Genomic DNA, 24974 nt, shown 5'->3' with positions numbered 1-24974 from the left:
ACCCTTGTGTTACTGACTGTATCACCACTGATAATCCAGCTCCCTCGCACTGTCACTCAGTAACCCCTGTGTTGCTGACTGTATCTCTACTGATAATTCAGCTCCGTCGCACTGTCAGTCAGTAACCCCTGTGTTACTGACTGTATCTCTACTGATAATCCTGCTCCCCCTCACTGTCACTCAGTGACCCCTGCGTTACTGACTGTATCTCTACTGATGTTAATCCAGCTCCCTCGCACTGTCACTCAGTAACCCCTGCGTTACTGACTGTATCTCTACTGATGTTAATCCAGCTCCCCCTCACTGTCACTCAGTAACCCCTGCGTTACTGACTGTATCTCTACTGATGTTAATCCAGCTCCCTCGCACTGTCACTCGGTAACCCCTGCGTTACTGACTGTATCTCTACTGATAATCCAGCTCCATCACACTGTCACTCAGTAACCCCTGTGTTACTGACTGTATGTCTACTGATGTTAATCCAGCTCCCTCACACAGTCACTCAGTAACCCCTGTGTTACTGACTGTATGTCTACTGATGTTAATCCAGCTCCCTCACACTGTCACTCAGTAACCCCTCTCCCCCAGGGTCCTGCGTTACTGACTGTATCTCTACTGATAATCCAGCTCCCTCACACTGTCACTCAGTAACCACTGTGTTACTGACTGTATCTCTACTGATGTTAATCCAGCTCCCTCGCACTGTCAATCAGTAACCCCTGCGTTACTGACTGTATCTCTACTGATGTTAATCCAGCTCCCCCTCACTGTCACTCAGTAACCCCTGCGTTACTGACTGTATCTCTACTGATGTTAATCCAGCTCCCTCGCACTGTCACTCAGTAACCCCTGCGTTACTGACTGTATCTCTACTGATGTTCATCCAGCTCCCCCTCACTGTCACTCCGTAACCCCTGCGTTACTGACTGTATCTCCACTGATGTTAATCCAGCTCCCTCGCACTGTCACTCAGTAACCCCTGTGTTACTGACTGTATCTCTACTGATAATCCAGCTCCCCCTGACTGTCACTCAGTAACCCCTGTGTTACTGACTGTATCTCTACTGATAATCCAGCTCCCCCTCACTGTCACTCAGTAACCCCTGCGTTACTGACTGTATCTCTACTGATAATCCAGCTCCCCCTCACTGTCACTCAGTAACCCCTGCGTTACTGACTGTATCTCTACTGATAATCCAGCTCCCCCTCACTGTCACTCAGTAACCCCTGCGTTACTGACTGTATCTCTATTGATGTTCATCCAGCTCCCCCTCACTGTCACTCAGTAACCCCTGCGTTACTGACTGTATCTCTACTGATGTTAATCCAGCTCCCCCTCACTGTCACTCAGTAACCCCTGCGTTACTGACTGTATCTCTACTGATGTTAATCCAGCTCCCTCGCACTGTCACTCAGTAACCCCTGCATTACTGACTGTATCTCTACTGATAATCAAGCTCTCCCTCACTGTCACTCAGCAACCCCTGCGTTACTGACTGTATCTCTACTGATAATCCAGCTCCCTCACACTGTCACTCAGTGACCCCTGCATTACTGACTGTATCTCTACTGATGTTAGTCCAGCTCCCCCTCACAGTCACTCGGTAACCCCTTTGTTACTGACTGTATCTCTACTGATGTTAATCGAGCTCCCCCTCACTGTCACTCAGTAACCCCTGCGTTACTGACTCTATCTCTACTGATAATCCAGCTCTCCCTCACTGTCACTCAGTAACCCCTGCGTTACTGACTGCATCTCCACTGATGTTAATCCAGCTCCCTCACACTGTCACTCAGTAACCCCTCTCCCCCAGGGTCCTGCGTTACTGACTGTATCTCTACTGATGTTAATCCAGCTCCCTCGCACTGTCAATCAGTAACCCCTGCGTTACTGACTGTATCTCTACTGATGTTAATCCAGCTCCCCCTCACTGTCACTCAGTAACCCCTGCGTTACTGACTGTATCTCTACTGATGTTAATCCAGCTCCCCCTCACTGTCACTCAGTAACCCCTGCGTTACTGACTGTATCTCTACTGATGTTAATCCAGCTCCCTCGCACTGTCACTCAGTAACCCCTGCGTTACTGACTGTATCTCCACTGATGTTAATCCAGCTCCCCCTCACTGTCACTCAGTAACCCCTGTGTTGCTGACTGTATCTCTACTGATAATTCAGCTCTGTCGCACTGTCAGTCAGTAACCCCTGTGTTACTGACTGTATGTCTACTGATAATCCAGCTCCCCCTCACTGTCCCTCAGTAACCCCTGTGTTACTGACTGTATCTCTACTGATAATCCAGCTCCCCCTCACTGTCCCTCAGTAACCCTTGTGTTACTGACTGTATCTCTACTGATAATCCAGATCCCTTGCATTGTCACTCAGTAACCCCTGCGTTACTGACTGTATCTCTACTGATGTTAATCCAGCTGTCCCTCACTGTCACTCAGTAACCCCTGCGTTACTGACTTTATCTCTGCTGATGTTAATCCAGCTCCCTCGCACTGTCACTCAGTAACCCCTGCGTTACTGACTGTATCTCTGCTGATGTTAATCCAGCTCCCTCGCACTGTCACTCAGTAACCCCTGCGTTACTGACTGTATCTCTACTGATGTTCATCCAGCTCCCCCTCACTGGCACTCAGTAACCCTTGGGTTACTGACTGTATCACCACTGATAATCCAGCTCCCTCGCACTGTCACTCAGTAACCCCTGTGTTGCTGACTGTATCTCTACTGATAATTCAGCTCCGTCGCACTGTCAATCAGTAACCCCTGTGTTACTGACTGTATCTCTACTGATAATCCTGCTCCCCCTCACTGTCACTCAGTAACCCCTGCGTTACTGACTGTATCTCTACTGATGTTAATCCAGCTCCCTCGCACTGTCACTCAGTAACCCCTGCGTTACTGACTGTATCTCTACTGATGTTAATCCAGCTCCCCCTCACTGTCACTCAGTAACCCCTGCGTTACTGACTGTATCTCTACTGATGTTAATCCAGCTCCCTCGCACTGTCACTCAGTAACCCCTGCGTTACTGACTGTATCTCTACTGATGTTAATCCAGCTCCATCACACTGTCACTCAGTAACCCCTGTGTTACTGACTGTATGTCTACTGATGTTAATCCAGCTCCCTCACACAGTCACTCAGTAACCCCTGTGTTACTGACTGTATGTCTACTGATGTTAATCCAGCTCCCTCACACTGTCACTCAGTAACCCCTCTCCCCCAGGGTCCTGCGTTACTGACTGTATCTCTACTGATAATCCAGCTCCCTCACACTGTCACTCAGTAACCACTGTGTTACTGACTGTATCTCTACTGATGTTAATCCAGCTCCCTCGCACTGTCAATCAGTAACCCCTGCGTTACTGACTGTATCTCTACTGATGTTAATCCAGCTCCCTCACACTGTCACTCAGTAACCACTGTGTTACTGACTGTATCTCTACTGATGTTAATCCAGCTCCCTCGCACTGTCAATCAGTAACCCCTGCGTTACTGACTGTATCTCTACTGATGTTAATCCAGCTCCCCCTCACTGTCACTCAGTAACCCCTGCGTTACTGACTGTATCTCTACTGATGTTAATCCAGCTCCCTCACACTGTCACTCAGTAACCCCTGCGTTACTGACTGTATCTCTACTGATGTTCATCCAGCTCCCCCTCACTGTCACTCCGTAACCCCTGCGTTACTGACTGTATCTCCACTGATGTTAATCCAGCTCCCTCGCACTGTCACTCAGTAACCCCTGTGTTACTGACTGTATCTCTACTGATAATCCAGCTCCCCCTGACTGTCACTCAGTAACCCCTGTGTTACTGACTGTATCTCTACTGATAATCCAGCTCCCCCTCACTGTCACTCAGTAACCCCTGCGTTACTGACTGTATCTCTACTGATAATCCTGCTCCCCCTCACTGTCACTCAGTAACCCCTGCGTTACTGACTGTATCTCTACTGATAATCCAGCTCCCCCTCACTGTCACTCAGTAACCCCTGCGTTACTGACTGTATCTCTACTGATGTTAATCCAGCTCCCTCGCACTGTCAATCAGTAACCCCTGCGTTACTGACTGTATCTCTATTGATGTTCATCCAGCTCCCCCTCACTGTCACTCAGTAACCCCTGCGTTACTGACTGTATCTCTACTGATGTTAATCCAGCTCCCCCTCACTGTCACTCAGTAACCCCTGCGTTACTGACTGTATCTCTACTGATGTTAATCCAGCTCCCTCGCACTGTCACTCAGTAACCCCTGCGTTACTGACTGTATCGCTACTGATGTTAATCCAGCTCCCCCTCACTGTCACTCAGTAACCCCTGCGTTACTGACTGCATCTCCACTGATGTTAATCCAGCTCCCTCACACTGTCACTCAGTAACCCCTGCATTACTGACTGTATCTCTACTGATAATCCAGCTCCCTCACACTGTCACTCAGTGACCCCTGCATTACTGACTGTATCTCTACTGATGTTAGTCCAGCTCCCCCTCACAGTCACTCGGTAACCCCTTTGTTACTGACTGTATCACTACTGATGTTAATCCAGCTCCCTCGCACTGTCAATCAGTAACCCCTGCGTTACTGACTGTATCTCTACTGATGTTAATCCAGCTCCCTCGCACTGTCAATCAGTAACCCCTGCGTTACTGACTGTATCTCTACTGATGTTAATCCAGCTCCCCCTCACTGTCACTCAGTAACCCCTGCGTTACTGACTGTATCTCGACTGATGTTAATCCAGCTCCCCCTCACTGTCACTCAGTAACCCCTGCGTTACTGACTGTATCTCTACTGATGTTAATCCAGCTCCCTCGCACTGTCACTCAGTAACCCCTGCGTTACTGACTGTATCTCCACTGATGTTAATCCAGCTCCCCCTCACTGTCACTCAGTAACCCCTGTGTTACTGACTGTATCTCTACTGATAATCCAGCTCCCCCTCACTGTCACTCAGTAACCCTTGTGTTACTGACTGTATCACTACTGATAATCCAGCTCCCTCGCACTGTCACTCAGTAACCCCTGTGTTGCTGACTGTATCTCTACTGATAATTCAGCTCCGTCGCACTGTCAGTCAGTAACCCCTGTGTTACTGACTGTATGTCTACTGATAATCCAGCTCCCCCTCACTGTCCCTCAGTAACCCCTGTGTTACTGACTGTATCTCTACTGATATTCCAGCTCCCCCTCACTGTCACTCAGTAACCCTTGTGTTACTGACTGTATCTCTACTGATGTTAATCCAGCTGTCCCTCACTGTCACTCAGGAACCCCTGCGTTACTGACTTTATCTCTGCTGATGTTAATCCAGCTCCCTCGCACTGTCACTCAGTAACCCCTGCGTTACTGACTGTATCTCTGCTGATGTTAATCCAGCTCCCTCGCACTGTCACTCAGTAACCCCTGCGTTACTGACTGTATCTCTACTGATGTTCATCCAGCTCCCCCTCACTGGCACTCAGTAACCCTTGTGTTACTGACTGTATCTCTACTGATAATCCAGCTCCCTCACACTGTCACTCAGTAACCCCTGTGTTGCTGACTGTATGTCTACTGATAATCCAGCTCCCCCTCACTGTCACTCAGTAACCCCTGTGTTACTGACTGTATCTCTACTGATAATCCTGCTCCCCCTCACTGTCACTCAGTAACCCCTGCGTTACTGACTGTATCTCTACTGATGTTAATCCAGCTCCCTCGCACTGTCACTCAGTAACCCCTGTGTTACTGACTGTATCTCTACTGATAATCCTGCTCCCCCTCACTGTCACTCAGTAACCCCTGCGTTACTGACTGTATCTCTACTGATGTTAATCCAGCTCCCTCGCACTGTCACTCAGTAACCCCTGCGTTACTGACTGTATCTCTACTGATGTTAATCCAGCTCCCCCTCACTGTCACTCAGTAACCCCTGCGTTACTGACTGTATCTCTACTGATGTTAATCCAGCTCCCTCGCACTGTCACTCAGTAACCCCTGCGTTACTGACTGTATCTCTACTGATGTTCATCCAGCTCCCCCTCACTGTCACTCCGTAACCCCTGCGTTACTGACTGTATCTCCACTGATGTTAATCCAGCTCCCTCGCACTGTCACTCAGTAACCCCTGTGTTACTGACTGTATCTCTACTGATAATCCAGCTCTCCCTCACTGTCACTCAGTAACCCCTGCGTTACTGACTGTATGTCTACTGATGTTAATCCAGCTCCCTCACACAGTCACTCAGTAACCCCTGTGTTACTGACTGTATCTCGACTGATGTTAATCCAGCTCCCTCACACTGTCACTCAGTAACCCCTGTGTTACTGACTGTATGTCTACTGATGTTAATCCAGCTCCCTCACACTGTCACTCAGTAACCTCTGCATTACTGACTGTATCTCTACTGATAATCCAGCTCTCCCTCACTGTCACTCAGTAACCCCTGCGTTACTGACTGTATCTCTCCTGATGTTAATCCAGCTCTCCCTCACTGTCACTCAGTAACCCCTGCGTTACTGACTGTATCTCTACTGATGTTAATCCAGCTCCCTCACACTGTCACTCAGTAACCCCTGTGTTACTGACTGTATGTCTACTGATGTTAATCCAGCTCCCTCACACAGTCACTCAGTAACCCCTGTGTTACTGACTGTATGTCTACTGATGTTAATCCAGCTCCCTCACACTGTCACTCAGTAACCCCTCTCCCCCAGGGTCCTGCGTTACTGACTGTATCTCTACTGATAATCCAGCTCCCTCACACTGTCACTCAGTAACCACTGTGTTACTGACTGTATCTCTACTGATGTTAATCCAGCTCCCTCGCACTGTCAATCAGTAACCCCTGCGTTACTGACTGTATCTCTGCTGATGTTAATCCAGCTCCCCCTCACTGTCACTCAGTAACCCCTGCGTTACTGACTGTATCTCTACTGATGTTAATCCAGCTCCCTCGCACTGTCACTCAGTAACCCCTGCGTTACTGACTGTATCTCTACTGATGTTCATCCAGCTCCCCCTCACTGTCACTCCGTAACCCCTGTGTTACTGACTGTATCTCTACTGATAATCCAGCTCCCTCGCACTGTCACTCAGTAACCCCTGCGTTACTGACTGTATCTCTACTGATAATCCAGCTCTCCCTCACTGTCACTCAGTAACCCCTGTGTTACTGACTGTATGTCTACTGATGTTAATCCAGCTCCCTCACACTGTCACTCAGTAACCCCTGCATTACTGACTGTATCTCTACTGATAATCCAGCTCTCCCTCACTGTCACTCAGTAACCCCTGCGTTACTGACTGTATCTCTCCTGATGTTAATCCAGTTCTCCCTCACTGTCACTCAGTAAACCCTGCGTTACTGACTGTATCTCTACTGATGTTAATCCAGCTCCCTCACTCTGTCACTCAGTAACCCCTGTGTTACTGACTGTATGTCTACTGATGTTAATCCAGCTCCCTCACACAGTCACTCAGTAACCCCTGTGTTACTGACTGTATGTCTACTGATGTTAATCCAGCTCCCTCACACTGTCACTCAGTAACCCCTGCATTACTGACTGTATCTCTGCTGATAATCCAGCTCTCCCTCACTGACACTCAGTAACCGCTGCGTTACTGACTGTCTCTCTCCTGATAATCCAGCTCTCCCTCACTGTCACTCCGTAACCCCTGCGTTACTGACTGTATGTCTACTGATGTTAATCCAGCTCCCTCACACAGTCACTCAGTAACCCCTGTGTTACTGACTGTATCTCGACTGATGTTAATCCAGCTCCCTCACACTGTCACTCAGTAACCCCTGTGTTACTGACTGTATGTCTACTGATGTTAATCCAGCTCCCTCACACTGTCACTCAGTAACCCCTCTCCCCCAGGGTCCTGCGTTACTGACTGTATCTCTACTGATAATCCAGCTCCCTCACACTGTCACTCAGTAACCACTGTGTTACTGACTGTATCTCTACTGATGTTAATCCAGCTCCCTCGCACTGTCAATCAGTAACCCCTGCGTTACTGACTGTATCTCTACTGATGTTAATCCAGCTCCCCCTCACTGTCACTCAGTAACCCCTGCGTTACTGACTGTATCTCTACTGATGTTAATCCAGCTCCCCCTCACTGTCACTCAGTAACCCCTGCGTTACTGACTGTATCTCTACTGATGTTAATCCAGCTCCCTCGCACTGTCACTCAGTAACCCCTGCGTTACTGACTGTATCTCTACTGATGTTCATCCAGCTCCCCCTCACTGTCACTCCGTAACCCCTGCGTTACTGACTGTATCTCTCCTGATGTTAATCCAGTTCTCCCTCACTGTCACTCAGTAACCCCTGCGTTACTGACTGTATCTCTACTGATGTTAATCCAGCTCCCTCACACTGTCACTCAGTAACCCCTGTGTTACTGACTGCATGTCTACTGATGTTAACCTGCTCCCTCACACAGTCACTCAGTAACCCCTGTGTTACTGACTGTATGTCTACTGATGTTAATCCAGCTCCCTCACACTGTCACTCAGTAACCCCTCTCCCCCAGGGTCCTGCGTTACTGACTGTATCTCTACTGATAATCCAGCTCCCTCACACTGTCACTCAGTAACCACTGTGTTACTGACTGTATCTCTACTGATGTTAATCCAGCTCCCTCTCACTGTCACTCAGTAACCCCTCTCCCCCAGGGTCCTGCGTTACTGACTGTATCTCGATTGATGTTAATCCAGCTCCCTCGCACTGTCAATCAGTAACCCCTGCGTTACTGACTGTATCTCTACTGATGTTAATCCAGCTCCCCCTCACTGTCACTCAGTAACCCCTGCGTTACTGACTGTATCTCTACTGATGTTAATCCAGCTCCCCCTCACTGTCACTCAGTAACCCCTGCGTTAGTGACTGTATCTCTACTGATGTTAATCCAGCTCCCTCGCACTGTCACTCAGTAACCCCTGCGTTACTGACTGTATCTCCACTGATGTTAAACCAGCTCCCCCTCACTGTCACTCAGTAACCCCTGCGTTACTGACTGTATCTCTACTGATGTTAATCCAGCTCCCTCGCACTGTCAATCAGTAACCCCTGCCTTACTGACTGTATCTCTACTGATGTTAATCCAGCTCCCCCTCACTGTCACTCAGTAACCCCTGCGTTACTGACTGTATCTCTACTGATGTTAATCCAGCTCCCCCTCACTGACTCTCAGTAACCCCTGCGTTACTGACTGTATCTCTACTGATGTTAATCCAGCTCCCTCGCACTGTCACTCAGTAACCCCTGCGTTACTGACTGTATCTCTACTGATGTTCATCCAGCTCCCCCTCACTGTCACTCCGTAACCCCTGCGTTACTGACTGTATCTCCACTGATGTTAATCCATCTCCCTCGCACTGTCACTCAGTAACCCCTGTGTTACTGACTGTATCTCTACTGATAATCCATCTCCCCCTGACTGTCACTCAGTAACCCCTGTGTTACTGACTGTATCTCTACTGGTAATCCAGCTCCCTCGCACTGTCACTCAGTAACCCCTGCGTTACTGACTGTATCTCTACTGATAATCCAGCTCTCCCTCACTGTCATTCAGTAACCCCTGCGTTACTGACTGTATCTCTACTGATGTTAATCCAGCTCCCTCACACTGTCACTCAGTAACCCCTGCATTACTGACTGTATCTCTACTGATAATCCAGCTCTCCCTCACTGTCACTCAGTAACCCCTGCGTTACTGACTGTATCTCTACTGATAATCCAGCTCTCCCTCACTGTCACTCCGTAACCCCTGCGTTAATGACTGTATCTCTCCTGATGTTAATCCAGTTCTCCCTCACTGTCACTCAGTAACCCCTGCGTTACTGACTGTATCTCTACTGATGTTAATCCAGCTCCCTCACACTGTCACTCAGTAACCCCTGTGTTACTGACTGCATGTCTACTGATGTTAACCTGCTCCCTCACACAGTCACTCAGTAACCCCTGTGTTACTGACTGTATGTCTACTGATGTTAATCCAGCTCCCTCACACTGTCACTCAGTAACCCCTCTCCCCCAGGGTCCTGCGTTACTGACTGTATCTCTACTGATAATCCAGCTCCCTCACACTGTCACTCAGTAACCACTGTGTTACTGACTGTATCTCTACTGATGTTAATCCAGCTCCCTCTCACTGTCACTCAGTAACCCCTCTCCCCCAGGGTCCTGCGTTACTGACTGTATCTCGATTGATGTTAATCCAGCTCCCTCGCACTGTCAATCAGTAACCCCTGCGTTACTGACTGTATCTCTACTGATGTTAATCCAGCTCCCCCTCACTGTCACTCAGTAACCCCTGCGTTACTGACTGTATCTCTACTGATGTTAATCCAGCTCCCCCTCACTGTCACTCAGTAACCCCTGCGTTAGTGACTGTATCTCTACTGATGTTAATCCAGCTCCCTCGCACTGTCACTCAGTAACCCCTGCGTTACTGACTGTATCTCCACTGATGTTAAACCAGCTCCCCCTCACTGTCACTCAGTAACCCCTGCGTTACTGACTGTATCTCTACTGATGTTAATCCAGCTCCCTCGCACTGTCAATCAGTAACCCCTGCCTTACTGACTGTATCTCTACTGATGTTAATCCAGCTCCCCCTCACTGTCACTCAGTAACCCCTGCGTTACTGACTGTATCTCTACTGATGTTAATCCAGCTCCCCCTCACTGACTCTCAGTAACCCCTGCGTTACTGACTGTATCTCTACTGATGTTAATCCAGCTCCCTCGCACTGTCACTCAGTAACCCCTGCGTTACTGACTGTATCTCTACTGATGTTCATCCAGCTCCCCCTCACTGTCACTCCGTAACCCCTGCGTTACTGACTGTATCTCCACTGATGTTAATCCATCTCCCTCGCACTGTCACTCAGTAACCCCTGTGTTACTGACTGTATCTCTACTGATAATCCATCTCCCCCTGACTGTCACTCAGTAACCCCTGTGTTACTGACTGTATCTCTACTGGTAATCCAGCTCCCTCGCACTGTCACTCAGTAACCCCTGCGTTACTGACTGTATCTCTACTGATAATCCAGCTCTCCCTCACTGTCATTCAGTAACCCCTGCGTTACTGACTGTATCTCTACTGATGTTAATCCAGCTCCCTCACACTGTCACTCAGTAACCCCTGCATTACTGACTGTATCTCTACTGATAATCCAGCTCTCCCTCACTGTCACTCAGTAACCCCTGCGTTACTGACTGTATCTCTACTGATAATCCAGCTCTCCCTCACTGTCACTCCGTAACCCCTGCGTTACTGACTGTATGTCTACTGATGTTAATCCAGCTCCCTCACACAGTCACTCAGTAACCCCTGTGTTACTGACTGTATCTCGACTGATGTTAATCCAGCTCCCTCACACTGTCACTCAGTAACCCCTGTGTTACTGACTGTATGTCTACTGATGTTAATCCAGCTCCCTCACACTGTCACTCAGTAACCCCTCTCCCCCAGGGTCCTGCGTTACTGACTGTATCTCGACTGATGTTAATCCAGCTCCCTCGTACTGTCACTCAGTCACCCCTGCGTTACTGACTGTATCTCTACTGATGGTAATCCAGCTCCTTCGCACTGTCACTCAGTAACCCCTGCGTTACTGACTGTATCTCTACTGCTGTTAATCCAGCTCCCTAATACTGTCACTCAGTAACCCCTGTGTTACTGACTGTATCTCTACTGATAATCCAGCTCCCCCTCACTGTCACTCAGTAACCCCTGCGTTACTGACTGTATCTCTACTGATGTTAATCCAGCTCCCTCGCACTGTCAATCAGTAACCCCTGCGTTACTGACTGTATCTCTACTGATGTTAATCCAGCTCCCCCTCACTGTCACTCAGTAACCCCTGCGTTACTGACTGTATCTCTAATGATGTTAATCCAGCTCCCCCTCACTGTCACTCAGTAACCCCTGCGTTACTGACTGTATCTCTACTGATGTTAATCCAGCTCCCTCGCACTGTCACTCAGTAACCCCTGCGTTACTGACTGTATCTCTACTGATGTTCATCCAGCTCCCCCTCACTGTCACTCCGTAACCCCTGCGTTACTGACTGTATCTCCACTGATGTTAATCCAGCTCCCTCGCACTGTCACTCAGTAACCCCTGTGTTACTGACTGTATCTCTACTGATAATCCAGCTCCCCCTGACTGTCACTCAGTAACCCCTGTGTTACTGACTGTATCTCTACTGATAATCCAGCTCCCTCGCACTGTCACTCAGTAACCCCTGCGTTACTGACTGTATCTCTACTGATAATCCAGCTCTCCCTCACTGTCATTCAGTAACCCCTGCGTTACTGACTGTATCTCTACTGATGTTAATCCAGCTCCCTCACACTGTCACTCAGTAACCCCTGCATTACTGACTGTATCTCTACTGATAATCCAGCTCTCCCTCACTGTCACTCAGTAACCCCTGCGTTACTGACTGTATCTCTACTGATGTTAATCCAGCTCCCTCACACTGTCACTCAGTAACCCCTGCATTACTGACTGTATCTCTACTGATAATCCAGCTCTCCCTCACTGACATTCAGTAACCGCTGCGTTACTGACTGTATCTCTACTGATAATCCAGCTCTCCCTCACTGTCACTCCGTAACCCCTGCGTTACTGACTGTATGTCTACTGATGTTAATCCAGCTCCCTCACACAGTCACTCAGTAACCCCTGTGTTACTGACTGTATCTCGACTGATGTTAATCCAGCTCCCTCACACTGTCACTCAGTAACCCCTGTGTTACTGACTGTATGTCTACTGATGTTAATCCAGCTCCCTCACACTGTCACTCAGTAACCCCTCTCCCCCAGGGTCCTGCGTTACTGACTGTATCTCGACTGATGTTAATCCAGCTCCCTCGTACTGTCACTCAGTCACCCCTGCGTTACTGACTGTATCTCTACTGATGGTAATCCAGCTCCTTCGCACTGTCACTCAGTATCCCCTGCGTTACTGACTGTATCTCTACTGCTGTTAATCCAGCTCCCTAATACTGTCACTCAGTAACCCCTGTGTTACTGACTGTATCTCTACTGATAATCCAGCTCCCCCTCACTGTCACTCAGTAACCCCTGCGTTACTGACTGTATCTCTACTGATGTTAATCCAGCTCCCTCGCACTGTCAATCAGTAACCCCTGCGTTACTGACTGTATCTCTACTGATGTTAATCCAGCTCCCCCTCACTGTCACTCAGTAACCCCTGCGTTACTGACTGTATCTCTAATGATGTTAATCCAGCTCCCCCTCACTGTCACTCAGTAACCCCTGCGTTACTGACTGTATCTCTACTGATGTTAATCCAGCTCCCTCGCACTGTCACTCAGTAACCCCTGCGTTACTGACTGTATCTCTACTGATGTTCATCCAGCTCCCCCTCACTGTCACTCCGTAACCCCTGCGTTACTGACTGTATCTCCACTGATGTTAATCCAGCTCCCTCGCACTGTCACTCAGTAACCCCTGTGTTACTGACTGTATCTCTACTGATAATCCAGCTCCCCCTGACTGTCACTCAGTAACCCCTGTGTTACTGACTGTATCTCTACTGATAATCCAGCTCCCTCGCACTGTCACTCAGTAACCCCTGCGTTACTGACTGTATCTCTACTGATGTTAATCCAGCTCCCTCACACTGTCACTCAGTAACCCCTGCATTACTGACTGTATCTCTACTGATAATCCAGCTCTCCCTCACTGTCACTCAGTAACCTCTGCGTTACTGACTGTATCTCTACTGATGTTAATCCAGCTCCCTCACACTGTCACTCAGTAACCCCTGCATTACTGACTGTATCTCTACTGATAATCCAGCTCTCCCTCACTGACACTCAGTAACCGCTGCGTTACTGACTGTATCTCTACTGATAATCCAGCTCTCCCTCACTGTCACTCCGTAACCCCTGCGTTACTGACTGTATGTCTACTGATGTTAATCCAGCTCCCTCACACAGTCACTCAGTAACCCCTGTGTTACTGACTGTATCTCTACTGATGTTAATCCAGCTCCCTCACACTGTCACTCAGTAACCCCTGCATTACTGACTGTATCTCTACTGATAATCCAGCTCTCCCTCACTGTCACTCAGTAACCCCTGCGTTACTGACTGTATCTCTACTGATGTTAATCCAGCTCCCTCACACTGTCACTCAGTAACCCCTGCATTACTGACTGTATCTCTACTGATAATCCAGCTCTCCCTCACTGACACTCAGTAACCGCTGCGTTACTGACTGTATCTCCACTGATGTTAATCCATCTCCCTCGCACTGTCACTCAGTAACCCCTGTGTTACTGACTGTATCTCTACTGATAATCCATCTCCCCCTGACTGTCACTCAGTAACCCCTGTGTTACTGACTGTATCTCTACTGGTAATCCAGCTCCCTCGCACTGTCACTCAGTAACCCCTGCGTTACTGACTGTATCTCTACTGATAATCCAGCTCTCCCTCACTGTCATTCAGTAACCCCTGCGTTACTGACTGTATCTCTACTGATGTTAATCCAGCTCCCTCACACTGTCACTCAGTAACCCCTGCATTACTGACTGTATCTCTACTGATAATCCAGCTCTCCCTCACTGTCACTCAGTAACCCCTGCGTTACTGACTGTATCTCTACTGATAATCCAGCTCTCCCTCACTGTCACTCCGTAACCCCTGCGTTACTGACTGTATGTCTACTGATGTTAATCCAGCTCCCTCACACAGTCACTCAGTAACCCCTGTGTTACTGACTGTATCTCGACTGATGTTAATCCAGCTCCCTCACACTGTCACTCAGTAACCCCTGTGTTACTGACTGTATGTCTACTGATGTTAATCCAGCTCCCTCACACTGTCACTCAGTAACCCCTCTCCCCCAGGGTCCTGCGTTACTGACTGTATCTCGACTGATGTTAATCCAGCTCCCTCGTACTGTCACTCAGTCACCCCTGCGTTACTGACTGTATCTCTACTGATGGTAATCCAGCTCCTTCGCACTGTCACTCAGTAACCCCTGCGTTACTGACTGTATCTCTACTGCTGTTAATCCAGCTCCCTAATACTGTCACTCAGTAACCCCTGTGTTACTGACTGTATCTCTACTGATAATCCAGCTCCCCCTCACTGTCACTCAGTAACCCCTGCGTTACTGACTGTATCTCTACTGATGTTAATCCAGCTCCCTCGCACTGTCAATCAGTAACCCCTGCGTTACTGACTGTATCTCTACTGATGTTAATCCAGCTCCCCCTCACTGTCACTCAGTAACCCCTGCGTTACTGACTGTATCTCTAATGATGTTAATCCAGCTCCCCCTCACTGTCACTCAGTAACCCCTGCGTTACTGACTGTATCTCTACTGATGTTAATCCAGCTCCCTCGCACTGTCACTCAGTAACCCCTGCGTTACTGACTGTATCTCTACTGATGTTCATCCAGCTCCCCCTCACTGTCACTCCGTAACCCCTGCGTTACTGACTGTATCTCCACTGATGTTAATCCAGCTCCCTCGCACTGTCACTCAGTAACCCCTGTGTTACTGACTGTATCTCTACTGATAATCCAGCTCCCCCTGACTGTCACTCAGTAACCCCTGTGTTACTGACTGTATCTCTACTGATAATCCAGCTCCCTCGCACTGTCACTCAGTAACCCCTGCGTTACTGACTGTATCTCTACTGATAATCCAGCTCTCCCTCACTGTCATTCAGTAACCCCTGCGTTACTGACTGTATCTCTACTGATGTTAATCCAGCTCCCTCACACTGTCACTCAGTAACCCCTGCATTACTGACTGTATCTCTACTGATAATCCAGCTCTCCCTCACTGTCACTCAGTAACCCCTGCGTTACTGACTGTATCTCTACTGATGTTAATCCAGCTCCCTCACACTGTCACTCAGTAACCCCTGCATTACTGACTGTATCTCTACTGATAATCCAGCTCTCCCTCACTGACATTCAGTAACCGCTGCGTTACTGACTGTATCTCTACTGATAATCCAGCTCTCCCTCACTGTCACTCAGTAACCCCTGCGTTACTGACTGTATGTCTACTGATGTTAATCCAGCTCCCTCACACAGTCACTCAGTAACCCCTGTGTTACTGACTGTATCTCGACTGATGTTAATCCAGCTCCCTCACACTGTCACTCAGTAACCCCTGTGTTACTGACTGTATGTCTACTGATGTTAATCCAGCTCCCTCACACTGTCACTCAGTAACCCCTCTCCCCCAGGGTCCTGCGTTACTGACTGTATCTCGACTGATGTTAATCCAGCTCCCTCGTACTGTCACTCAGTCACCCCTGCGTTACTGACTGTATCTCTACTGATGGTAATCCAGCTCCTTCGCACTGTCACTCAGTAACCCCTGCGTTACTGACTGTATCTCTACTGCTGTTAATCCAGCTCCCTAATACTGTCACTCAGTAACCCCTGCGTTACTGACTGTATCTCTACTGATGTTAATCCAGCTCCCTCGCACTGTCAATCAGTAACCCCTGCGTTACTGACTGTATCTCTACTGATGTTAATCCAGCTCCCCCTCACTGTCACTCAGTAACCCCTGCGTTACTGACTGTATCTCTAATGATGTTAATCCAGCTCCCCCTCACTGTCACTCAGTAACCCCTGCGTTACTGACTGTATCTCTACTGATGTTAATCCAGCTCCCTCGCACTGTCACTCAGTAACCCCTGCGTTACTGACTGTATCTCTACTGATGTTCATCCAGCTCCCCCTCACTGTCACTCCGTAACCCCTGCGTTACTGACTGTATCTCCACTGATGTTAATCCAGCTCCCTCGCACTGTCACTCAGTAACCCCTGTGTTACTGACTGTATCTCTACTGATAATCCAGCTCCCCCTGACTGTCACTCAGTAACCCCTGTGTTACTGACTGTATCTCTACTGATAATCCAGCTCCCTCGCACTGTCACTCAGTAACCCCTGCGTTACTGACTGTATCTCTACTGATGTTAATCCAGCTCCCTCACACTGTCACTCAGTAACCCCTGCATTACTGACTGTATCTCTACTGATAATCCAGCTCTCCCTCACTGTCACTCAGTAACCTCTGCGTTACTGACTGTATCTCTACTGATGTTAATCCAGCTCCCTCACACTGTCACTCAGTAACCCCTGCATTACTGACTGTATCTCTACTGATAATCCAGCTCTCCCTCACTGACACTCAGTAACCGCTGCGTTACTGACTGTATCTCTACTGATAATCCAGCTCTCCCTCACTGTCACTCCGTAACCCCTGCGTTACTGACTGTATGTCTACTGATGTTAATCCAGCTCCCTCACACAGTCACTCAGTAACCCCTGTGTTACTGACTGTATCTCGACTGATGTTAATCCAGCTCCCTCACACTGTCACTCAGTAACCCCTGTGTTACTGACTGTATCTCTACTGATGTTAATCCAGCTCCCTCACACTGTCACTCAGTAACCCCTGCATTACTGACTGTATCTCTACTGATAATCCAGCTCTCCCTCACTGTCACTCAGTAACCCCTGCGTTACTGACTGTATCTCTACTGATGTTAATCCAGCTCCCTCACACTGTCACTCAGTAACCCCTGCATTACTGACTGTATCTCTACTGATAATCCAGCTCTCCCTCACTGACACTCAGTAACCGCTGCGTTACTGACTGTATCTCTACTGATAATCCAGCTCTCCCTCACTGTCACTCCGTAACCCCTGCGTTACTGACTGTATGTCTACTGATGTTAATCCAGCTCCCTCACACAGTCACTCAGTAACCCCTGTGTTACTGACTGTATCTCGACTGATGTTAATCCAGCTCCCTCACACTGTCACTCAGTAACCCCTGTGTTACTGACTGTATGCCTACTGATGTTAATCCAGCTCCCTCACACTGTCACTCAGTAACCCCTCTCCCCCAGGGTCCTGTGTTACTGACTGTATCTCCACTGATAATCCAGCTCCCTCACACTGTCACTCAGTAACCACTGTGTTACTGACTGTATCTCTACTGATGTTAATCCAGCTCCCTCACACTGTCACTCAGTAACCCCTCTCCCCCAGGGTCCTGCGTTACTGACTGTATCTCGACTGATGTTAATCCAGCTCCCTCGTACTGTCACTCAGTCACCCCTGCGTTACTGACTGTATCACTACTGATGGTAATCCAGCTCCTTCGCACTGTCACACAGTAACCCCTGCGTTACTGACTGTATCTCTACTGCTGTTAATCCAGCTCCCTAATACTGTCACTCAGTAACCCCTGTGTTACTGACTGTATCTCTACTGATAATCCAGCTCCCCCTCACTGTCACTCAGTAACCCCTGTGTTACTGACTGTATCTCTACTGATAATCCAGCTCCCTTGCACAGTCACTCAGTAACCCCTGCGTTACTGACTGTATCTCTACTGATGTTAATCCTGCTCCCTCGTACTGTCACTCAGTAACCCCTGCGTTACTGACTGTACCTCTACTGATAATCCAGCTCCCTTGCACAGTCACTCAGTAACCCCTGCGTTTTTGACTGTATCTCTACTGATGTTAATCCTGCTCCCTCGTACTGTCACTCAGTAACACCTGCGTTACTGACTGTACCTCTACTGATGTTAATCCAGCTCCCTCGCACTGTCACTCAGTAACCCCTGCGTTACTGACTGTTTCTCTACTGATGTTAATCCAGCTCCCTCGCACTGTCACTCAGTAGCCCCTGCGTTACTCACTGTTTCTCTGCTGATGTTAATCCAGCTCCCCCTCACAGTCACTCGGTAACCCCTGTGTTACTGACTGTATCTCTACTGATGTTAATCCAGCTCCCCCTCAGTGTCACTCAGTAACCCCTGCGTTACTGACTGTATCTCTACTGATGTTAATCCAGCTCCCTCGCACTGTCACTCAGTAACCCCTGCGTTACTGACTGTATCTCTACTGATGTTCATCCAGCTCCCCCTCACAGTCACTCGGTAACCCTGTGTTACTGACTGTATCTCTACTGATGTTAATCCAGCTCCCCCTCAGTGTCACTCAGTAACCCCTGCGTTACTGACTGTATCTCTACTGATGTTAATCCAGCTCCCTCGCACTGTCACTCAGTAACCCATGCGTTACTGACTGTATCTCTACTGATGTTCATCCAGCTCCCCCTCACTGTCACTCCGTAACCCCTGCGTTACTGACTGTATCTGCACTGATGTTAATCCAGCTCCCTCGCACTGTCACTCAGTAACCCCTGCATTACTGACTGTATCTCTACTGATAATCCAGCTCTCCCTCACTGTCACTCAGTAACCCCTGCGTTACTGACTGTATCTCTACTGATGTTAATCCAGCTCCCTCACACTGTCACTCAGTAACCCCTGCATTACTGACTGTATCTCTACTGATAATCCAGCTCTCCCTCACTGACACTCAGTAACCGCTGCGTTACTGACTGTATCTCTACTGATAATCCAGCTCTCCCTCACTGTCACTCCGTAACCCCTGCGTTACTGACTGTATGTCTACTGATGTTAATCCAGCTCCCTCACACAGTCACTCAGTAACCCCTCTCCCCCAGGGTCCTGCGTTACTGACTGTATCTCGACTGATGTTAATCCAGCTTCCTCGTACTGTCACTCAGTCACCCCTGCGTTACTGACTGTATCTCTACTGATGGTAATCCAGCTCCTTCGCACTGTCACTCAGTAACCCCTGCTTTACTGACTGTATCTCTACTGCTGTTAATCCAGCTCCCTAATACTGTCACTCAGTAACCCCTGTGTTACTGACTGTATCTCTACTGATAATCCAGCTCCCCCTCACTGTCACTCAGTAACCCCTGCGTTACTGACTGTATCTCTACTGATGTTAATCCAGCTCCCTCGCACTGTCAATCAGTAACCCCTGCGTTACTGACTGTATCTCTACTGATGTTAATCCAGCTCCCCCTCACTGTCACTCAGTAACCCCTGCGTTACTGACTGTATCTCTACTGATAATCCAGCTCCCCCTCACTGTCACTCAGTAACCCCTGCGTTACTGACTGTATCTCTACTGATGTTAATCCAGCTCCCTCGCACTGTCACTCAGTAACCCCTGCGTTACTGACTGTATCTCTACTGATGTTCATCCAGCTCCCCCTCACTGTCACTGCGTAACCCCTGCGTTACTGACTGTATCTCCACTGATGTTAATCCAGCTCCCTCGCACTGTCACTCAGTAACCCCTGCGTTACTGACTGTATCTCTACTGATAATCCAGCTCTCCCTCACTGTCACTCAGTAACCCCTGCGTTACTGACTGTATCTCTACTGATGTTAATCCAGCTCCCTCACACTGTCACTCAGTAACCCCTGCATTACTGACTGTCTCTCTACTGATAATCCAGCTCTCCCTCACTGACACTCAGTAACCGCTGCGTTACTGACTGTATCTCTACTGATAATCCAGCTCTCCCTCACTGTCACTCCGTAACCCCTGCGTTACTGACTGTATGTCTACTGATGTTAATCCAGCTCCCTCACACAGTCACTCAGTAACCCCTGTGTTACTGACTGTATCTCGACTGATGTTAATCCAGCTCCCTCACACTGTCACTCAGTAACCCCTGTGTTACTGACTGTATGTCTACTGATGTTAATCCAGCTCCCTCACACTGTCACTCAGTAACCCCTCTCCCCCAGGGTCCTGTGTTACTGACTGTATCTCCACTGATAATCCAGCTCCCTCACACTGTCACTCAGTAACCACTGTGTTACTGACTGTATCTCTACTGATGTTAATCCAGCTCCCTCACACTGTCACTCAGTAACCCCTCTCCCCCAGGGTCCTGTGTTACTGACTGTATCTCCACTGATAATCCAGCTCCCTCACACTGTCACTCAGTAACCACTGTGGTACTGACTGTATCTCTACTGATGTTAATCCAGCTCCCTCGTACTGTCACTCAGTCACCACTGCGTTACTGACTGTATCTCTACTGATGGTAATCCAGCTCCTTCGCACTGTCACTCAGTAACCCCTCTTCCCCCAGGGCCCTGTGTTACTGACTGTATCTCTACTGATAATCCAGCTCCCTTGCACAGTCACTCAGTAACCCCTGCGTTACTGACTGTATCTCTACTGATGTTAATCCTGCTCCCTCGTACTGTCACTCAGTAACCCCTGCGTTACTGACTGTACCTCTACTGATAATTCAGCTCCCTTGCACAGTCACTCAGTAACCCCTGCGTTACTGACTGTATCTCTACTGATGTTAATCCTGCTCCCTCGTACTGTCACTCAGTAACCCCTGCGTTACTGACTGTACCTCTACTGATGTTAATCCAGCTCCCTCGCACTGTCACTCAGTAACCCCTGCGTTACTGACTGTTTCTCTACTGATGTTAATCCAGCTCCCTCGCACTGTCACTCAGTAACCCCTGCGTTACTGACTGTTTCTCTGCTGATGTTAATCCAGCTCCCTCGCACTGTCACTCAGTAACCCCTGTGTTACTGACTGTATCTCTTCTGATGTTAATCCAGCTCCCCCTCACAGTCACTCGGTAACCCCTGTGTTTCTGACTGTATCTCTACTGATGTTAATCCAGCTCCCCCTCACTGTCACTCAGTAACCCTTGAGTTGCTGACTGTATCTCTACTGATGTTAATCCCACTCCCTCGCACTGTCACTCAGTAACCCCTGCGTTACTGACTGTTTCTCTGCTGATGTTAATCCAGCTCCCTCGCACTGTCACTCAGTAACCCCTGTGTTACTGACTGTATCTCTACTGATGTTAATCCTGCTCCCTCACACTGTCACTCAGTAACCCCTGTGTTACTGACTGTATCTCTACTGATGTTAATCCAGCTCTCCCTCACAGTCACTCGGTAACCCCTGTGTTACTGACTGTATCTCTACTGATAATCCTGCTCCCTCACACTGTCACTCAGTAACCCCTGTGTTACTGACTGTATCTCTACTGATGTTAATCCAGCTCCCCCTCACTGTCACTCAGTAACCCCTGTGTTACTGACTGTATCTCTACTGATGTTAATCCGGCTCCCTCACACTCTCACTCAGTAACCCCTGTGTTACTGACTGTATCTGTACTGATAATCCAGCTCCCTCGCACTGTCACTCAGTAACCCCTGCGTTACTGACTGTATGTCTACTGATGTTAATCCAGCTCCCTCGCACTGTCACTCAGTAACCCCTGTGTTACTGACTGTATCTCTACTGATAATCCTGCTCCCTCACACTGTCACTCAGTAACCCCTCTCCCCCAGGGCCCTGTGTTACTGACTGTATCTCTACTGATAATCCAGCTCCTTCACACTGTCACTCAGTAACCCCTCTCCCCCAGGGCCCTGTGTTACTGACTGTATCTCTACTGATAATCCTGCTCCCTCACACTGTCACTCAGTAACCCCTCTCCCCCAGGGCCCTGTGTTACTGACTGTATCTCTATTGATAATCCTGCTCCCTCACACAGTCACTCAGTAACCCCTCTTCCCCCAGGGCCCTGTGTTACTGACTGTATCTCTATTGATAATCCTGCTCCCTCACACTGTCACTCAGTAACCCCTCTTCCCCCAGGGCCCTGTGTTACTGACTGTATCTCTACTGATAATCCTGCTCCCTCACACTGTCACTCAGTAACCCCTCTCCCCCAGGGCCCTGTGTTACTGACTGTATCTCTACTGATAATCCAGCTCCCTCACACAGTCACTCAGTAACCCCTCACGCTGTCAGTCTGTGGTGTTAATGCGTTCTGTTTCTCTGAGTGCATCAGGGACGGTAAAGATCTGGAATTCCTTCCGTTGGTGTTGAGTGAACAGGTTACCTTGTGGGTTCTCGTTGGGCGCGGCGATTGTTATCTGCTGGAGGTGTTCTAGCTCTGGGTTAGGACTGTGTAACTATTGCATCTCATTTCCTTCCTGTCCCTTCCAGGTTTGTCAGCTCTGCCAGATGTTACTCCCAAGCAAATGCAGCTACTTTGCTCACTACCGTCTGCACAAGAGCAAGTCGCCCTACATCTGCCCCGAGTGCGGAGGAGTCTGCCGGGCAGCGCACATCCAGGGTCACGTGAAAGATGTCTGCTTCCATTTCACCCGCAAAGTCGGATACAAGTAGGTGACTGCAGACGGGAGCTGGATATCCTAACTCTGGTGGCTCAGACTGTGGGGCTTTGTTCATTATCTCCTGCCAGTTTTCTCCATCCTCCTGCCCATAAGTCTTGGACTCACGTCGGATGAAGGGTGAGGGTGGAGTGTGGGTTCCATCGTACGTCACCCTCGCGGTCGTCCCTCCTGCGTGAGCCCAGACATTATTCGGCCAGGGAGCTTATCGGGACTAAACCCCATCCGGCCCTCCCCCAGTATCCAATTTCTCAGCTATTTGAAGTGTAGCGAACCTAGTGAATCTAAACAAAAACAAGAAATGCTGGAAATACTCAGCAGGTCTGGCAGTATTTTTAGAGAGAGAAGCAGAGGTAACGTTTCAGGTCAGTGACCCTTCATCAGAACTGGAAGAAGTGAATCTAAGTGCCAGCCATGGTTCATGGGGTTGGACTGTCGCCTCTGTCAGCAAGGCCCGTTCCACAAACCTGAGCGCATAACCTTGGCCATCTCCTGCAGTGCAGTAATGGAAAAGCAAAATACTGCAGATGTTGGAAATCAAGAAACAGAACATGCTGGAGATACTCAACAGGTCAGGCAACATCTGCGGAGGGAAAAAACAGAGTTAATGTTAACTATTTTTCTGTCCACAGGTGCTGCCTGACCTGCTGAGTGTCTGCAGCATTTTCTGTTCTCTTGAGTGCAGTACTGGATTGGGAGATGTTAAACCGAGGCATTGTCTGCTCCCTCAGACAGATGTAAAAGATCCCACAGTCACTCTTTGAAAAACAGGGAAGAATAAAAAAACAGAATTTTTAAATGATGGTAAATGTTAGCTTTCAATGAGATTTGGGTGTCCTTGTACATAAATCACAGAAAGGTTACGTGCAAGCCAGCAGTTAGAAAGGCAAAAGATGTGTTGGCTTTTATTGAAAGGGGGTTGGTGTATAAGAGGAAGGAAGTGAGACTGCACCTGGAGAACTGTGTAGAGTTTTGGTCTCCGTACCTAAGGAAGGTTACACTCTCCTTAGAGAGAGAGCATTGATTCCTGGCATGAGATGTTGAGTAGAATGGGCCGATACTCTCTGGAGTTTAGAAGAATGAGAGGTGATCTCATTGAAACATATAGATTTTGAGAGGACTTGACAGGGTAGACACTGGGAGGTTCTTCCCCCTGACTGGAGAGTCTGGAACAGGGTGGCGGGGGGTGCTGGGGCAGCTGTGGCGGGAGGGTGTCACAGTCTCCGGGTAAGGGATTGGGGGGCCATTGTAGACTGAGATGAGAAATTTCTTCACTCACAGGGTTGTGAATGTTTGGAATTCTCTACCCCAGAGAGCTGCGAATGCTCGGTCACTGAGTATATTCAAGGCTGAGATGGATAGATTTTTGGGCACTATGGGAATTGAGGGATATGGGGACAGGGCAGGAAAGTGGGGTTGAGCTCAAGGATCAGCCATGATTGCATTGAATGGCAGAGTAGGCTCGATGGGCTGAATGGCCTCCTCCTCCTATTTCTCATGTTCTGATGTTCTCTCTCTCTCTCTCTCTCTTTCCCCCCCCCCCCCCTCTAAGGTGCCCCCAGTGTGGAGTTGTGTACGGAGGGATCACCTCGATCAAGTCTCACATTCAGGACGTGCACTGCGAGGCATTCCACAAGTGCCCGATATGCCCCATGGCGTTCAAATCTGCGCCAAGTGCGCACTCGCACATCTACACACAGCACCCAGGAGTCAGCAATCAGCAAGCCAAGTAAGTGATGCCTGGTAGGGCTCCAAGTGACAGTAGTGCTGCTGGGGAGAGATGTCGACAGCCCAGGGCAGTGCTAATTTAAGCAATGGGCAGAAATCTCCTCTCCGTCCTCTGCCTACACCCCCGC

General features: G+C 48.9%; 1 protein-coding gene across 5 annotated transcripts in view; it reads left to right on the top strand.

Annotated features, from left to right (window-relative positions):
- The window catches only part of LOC137356800 (zinc finger protein 687-like), a 154361-nt gene that overhangs the window by 112072 nt on the left and 17315 nt on the right, over positions 1 to 24974 (top strand). For all 5 annotated transcript variants that reach the window (XM_068022580.1, XM_068022581.1, XM_068022579.1 and 2 more), the window contains 2 exons: positions 22931 to 23109; positions 24671 to 24847. In XM_068022580.1, the coding sequence (XP_067878681.1) occupies positions 22931 to 23109; positions 24671 to 24847 (356 nt within the window). The remainder of the gene's footprint in view (positions 1 to 22930; positions 23110 to 24670; positions 24848 to 24974) is intronic.

The sequence above is a fragment of the Heterodontus francisci genome, chromosome 46 (genome assembly GCF_036365525.1).
Source record: "Heterodontus francisci isolate sHetFra1 chromosome 46, sHetFra1.hap1, whole genome shotgun sequence".
In the NCBI taxonomy this organism is placed as follows: domain Eukaryota; kingdom Metazoa; phylum Chordata; class Chondrichthyes; order Heterodontiformes; family Heterodontidae; genus Heterodontus; species Heterodontus francisci.
The sequence above is the reverse complement of the archived record's forward strand: the minus strand, read 5'-3'. Positions and strand labels throughout refer to the sequence as shown.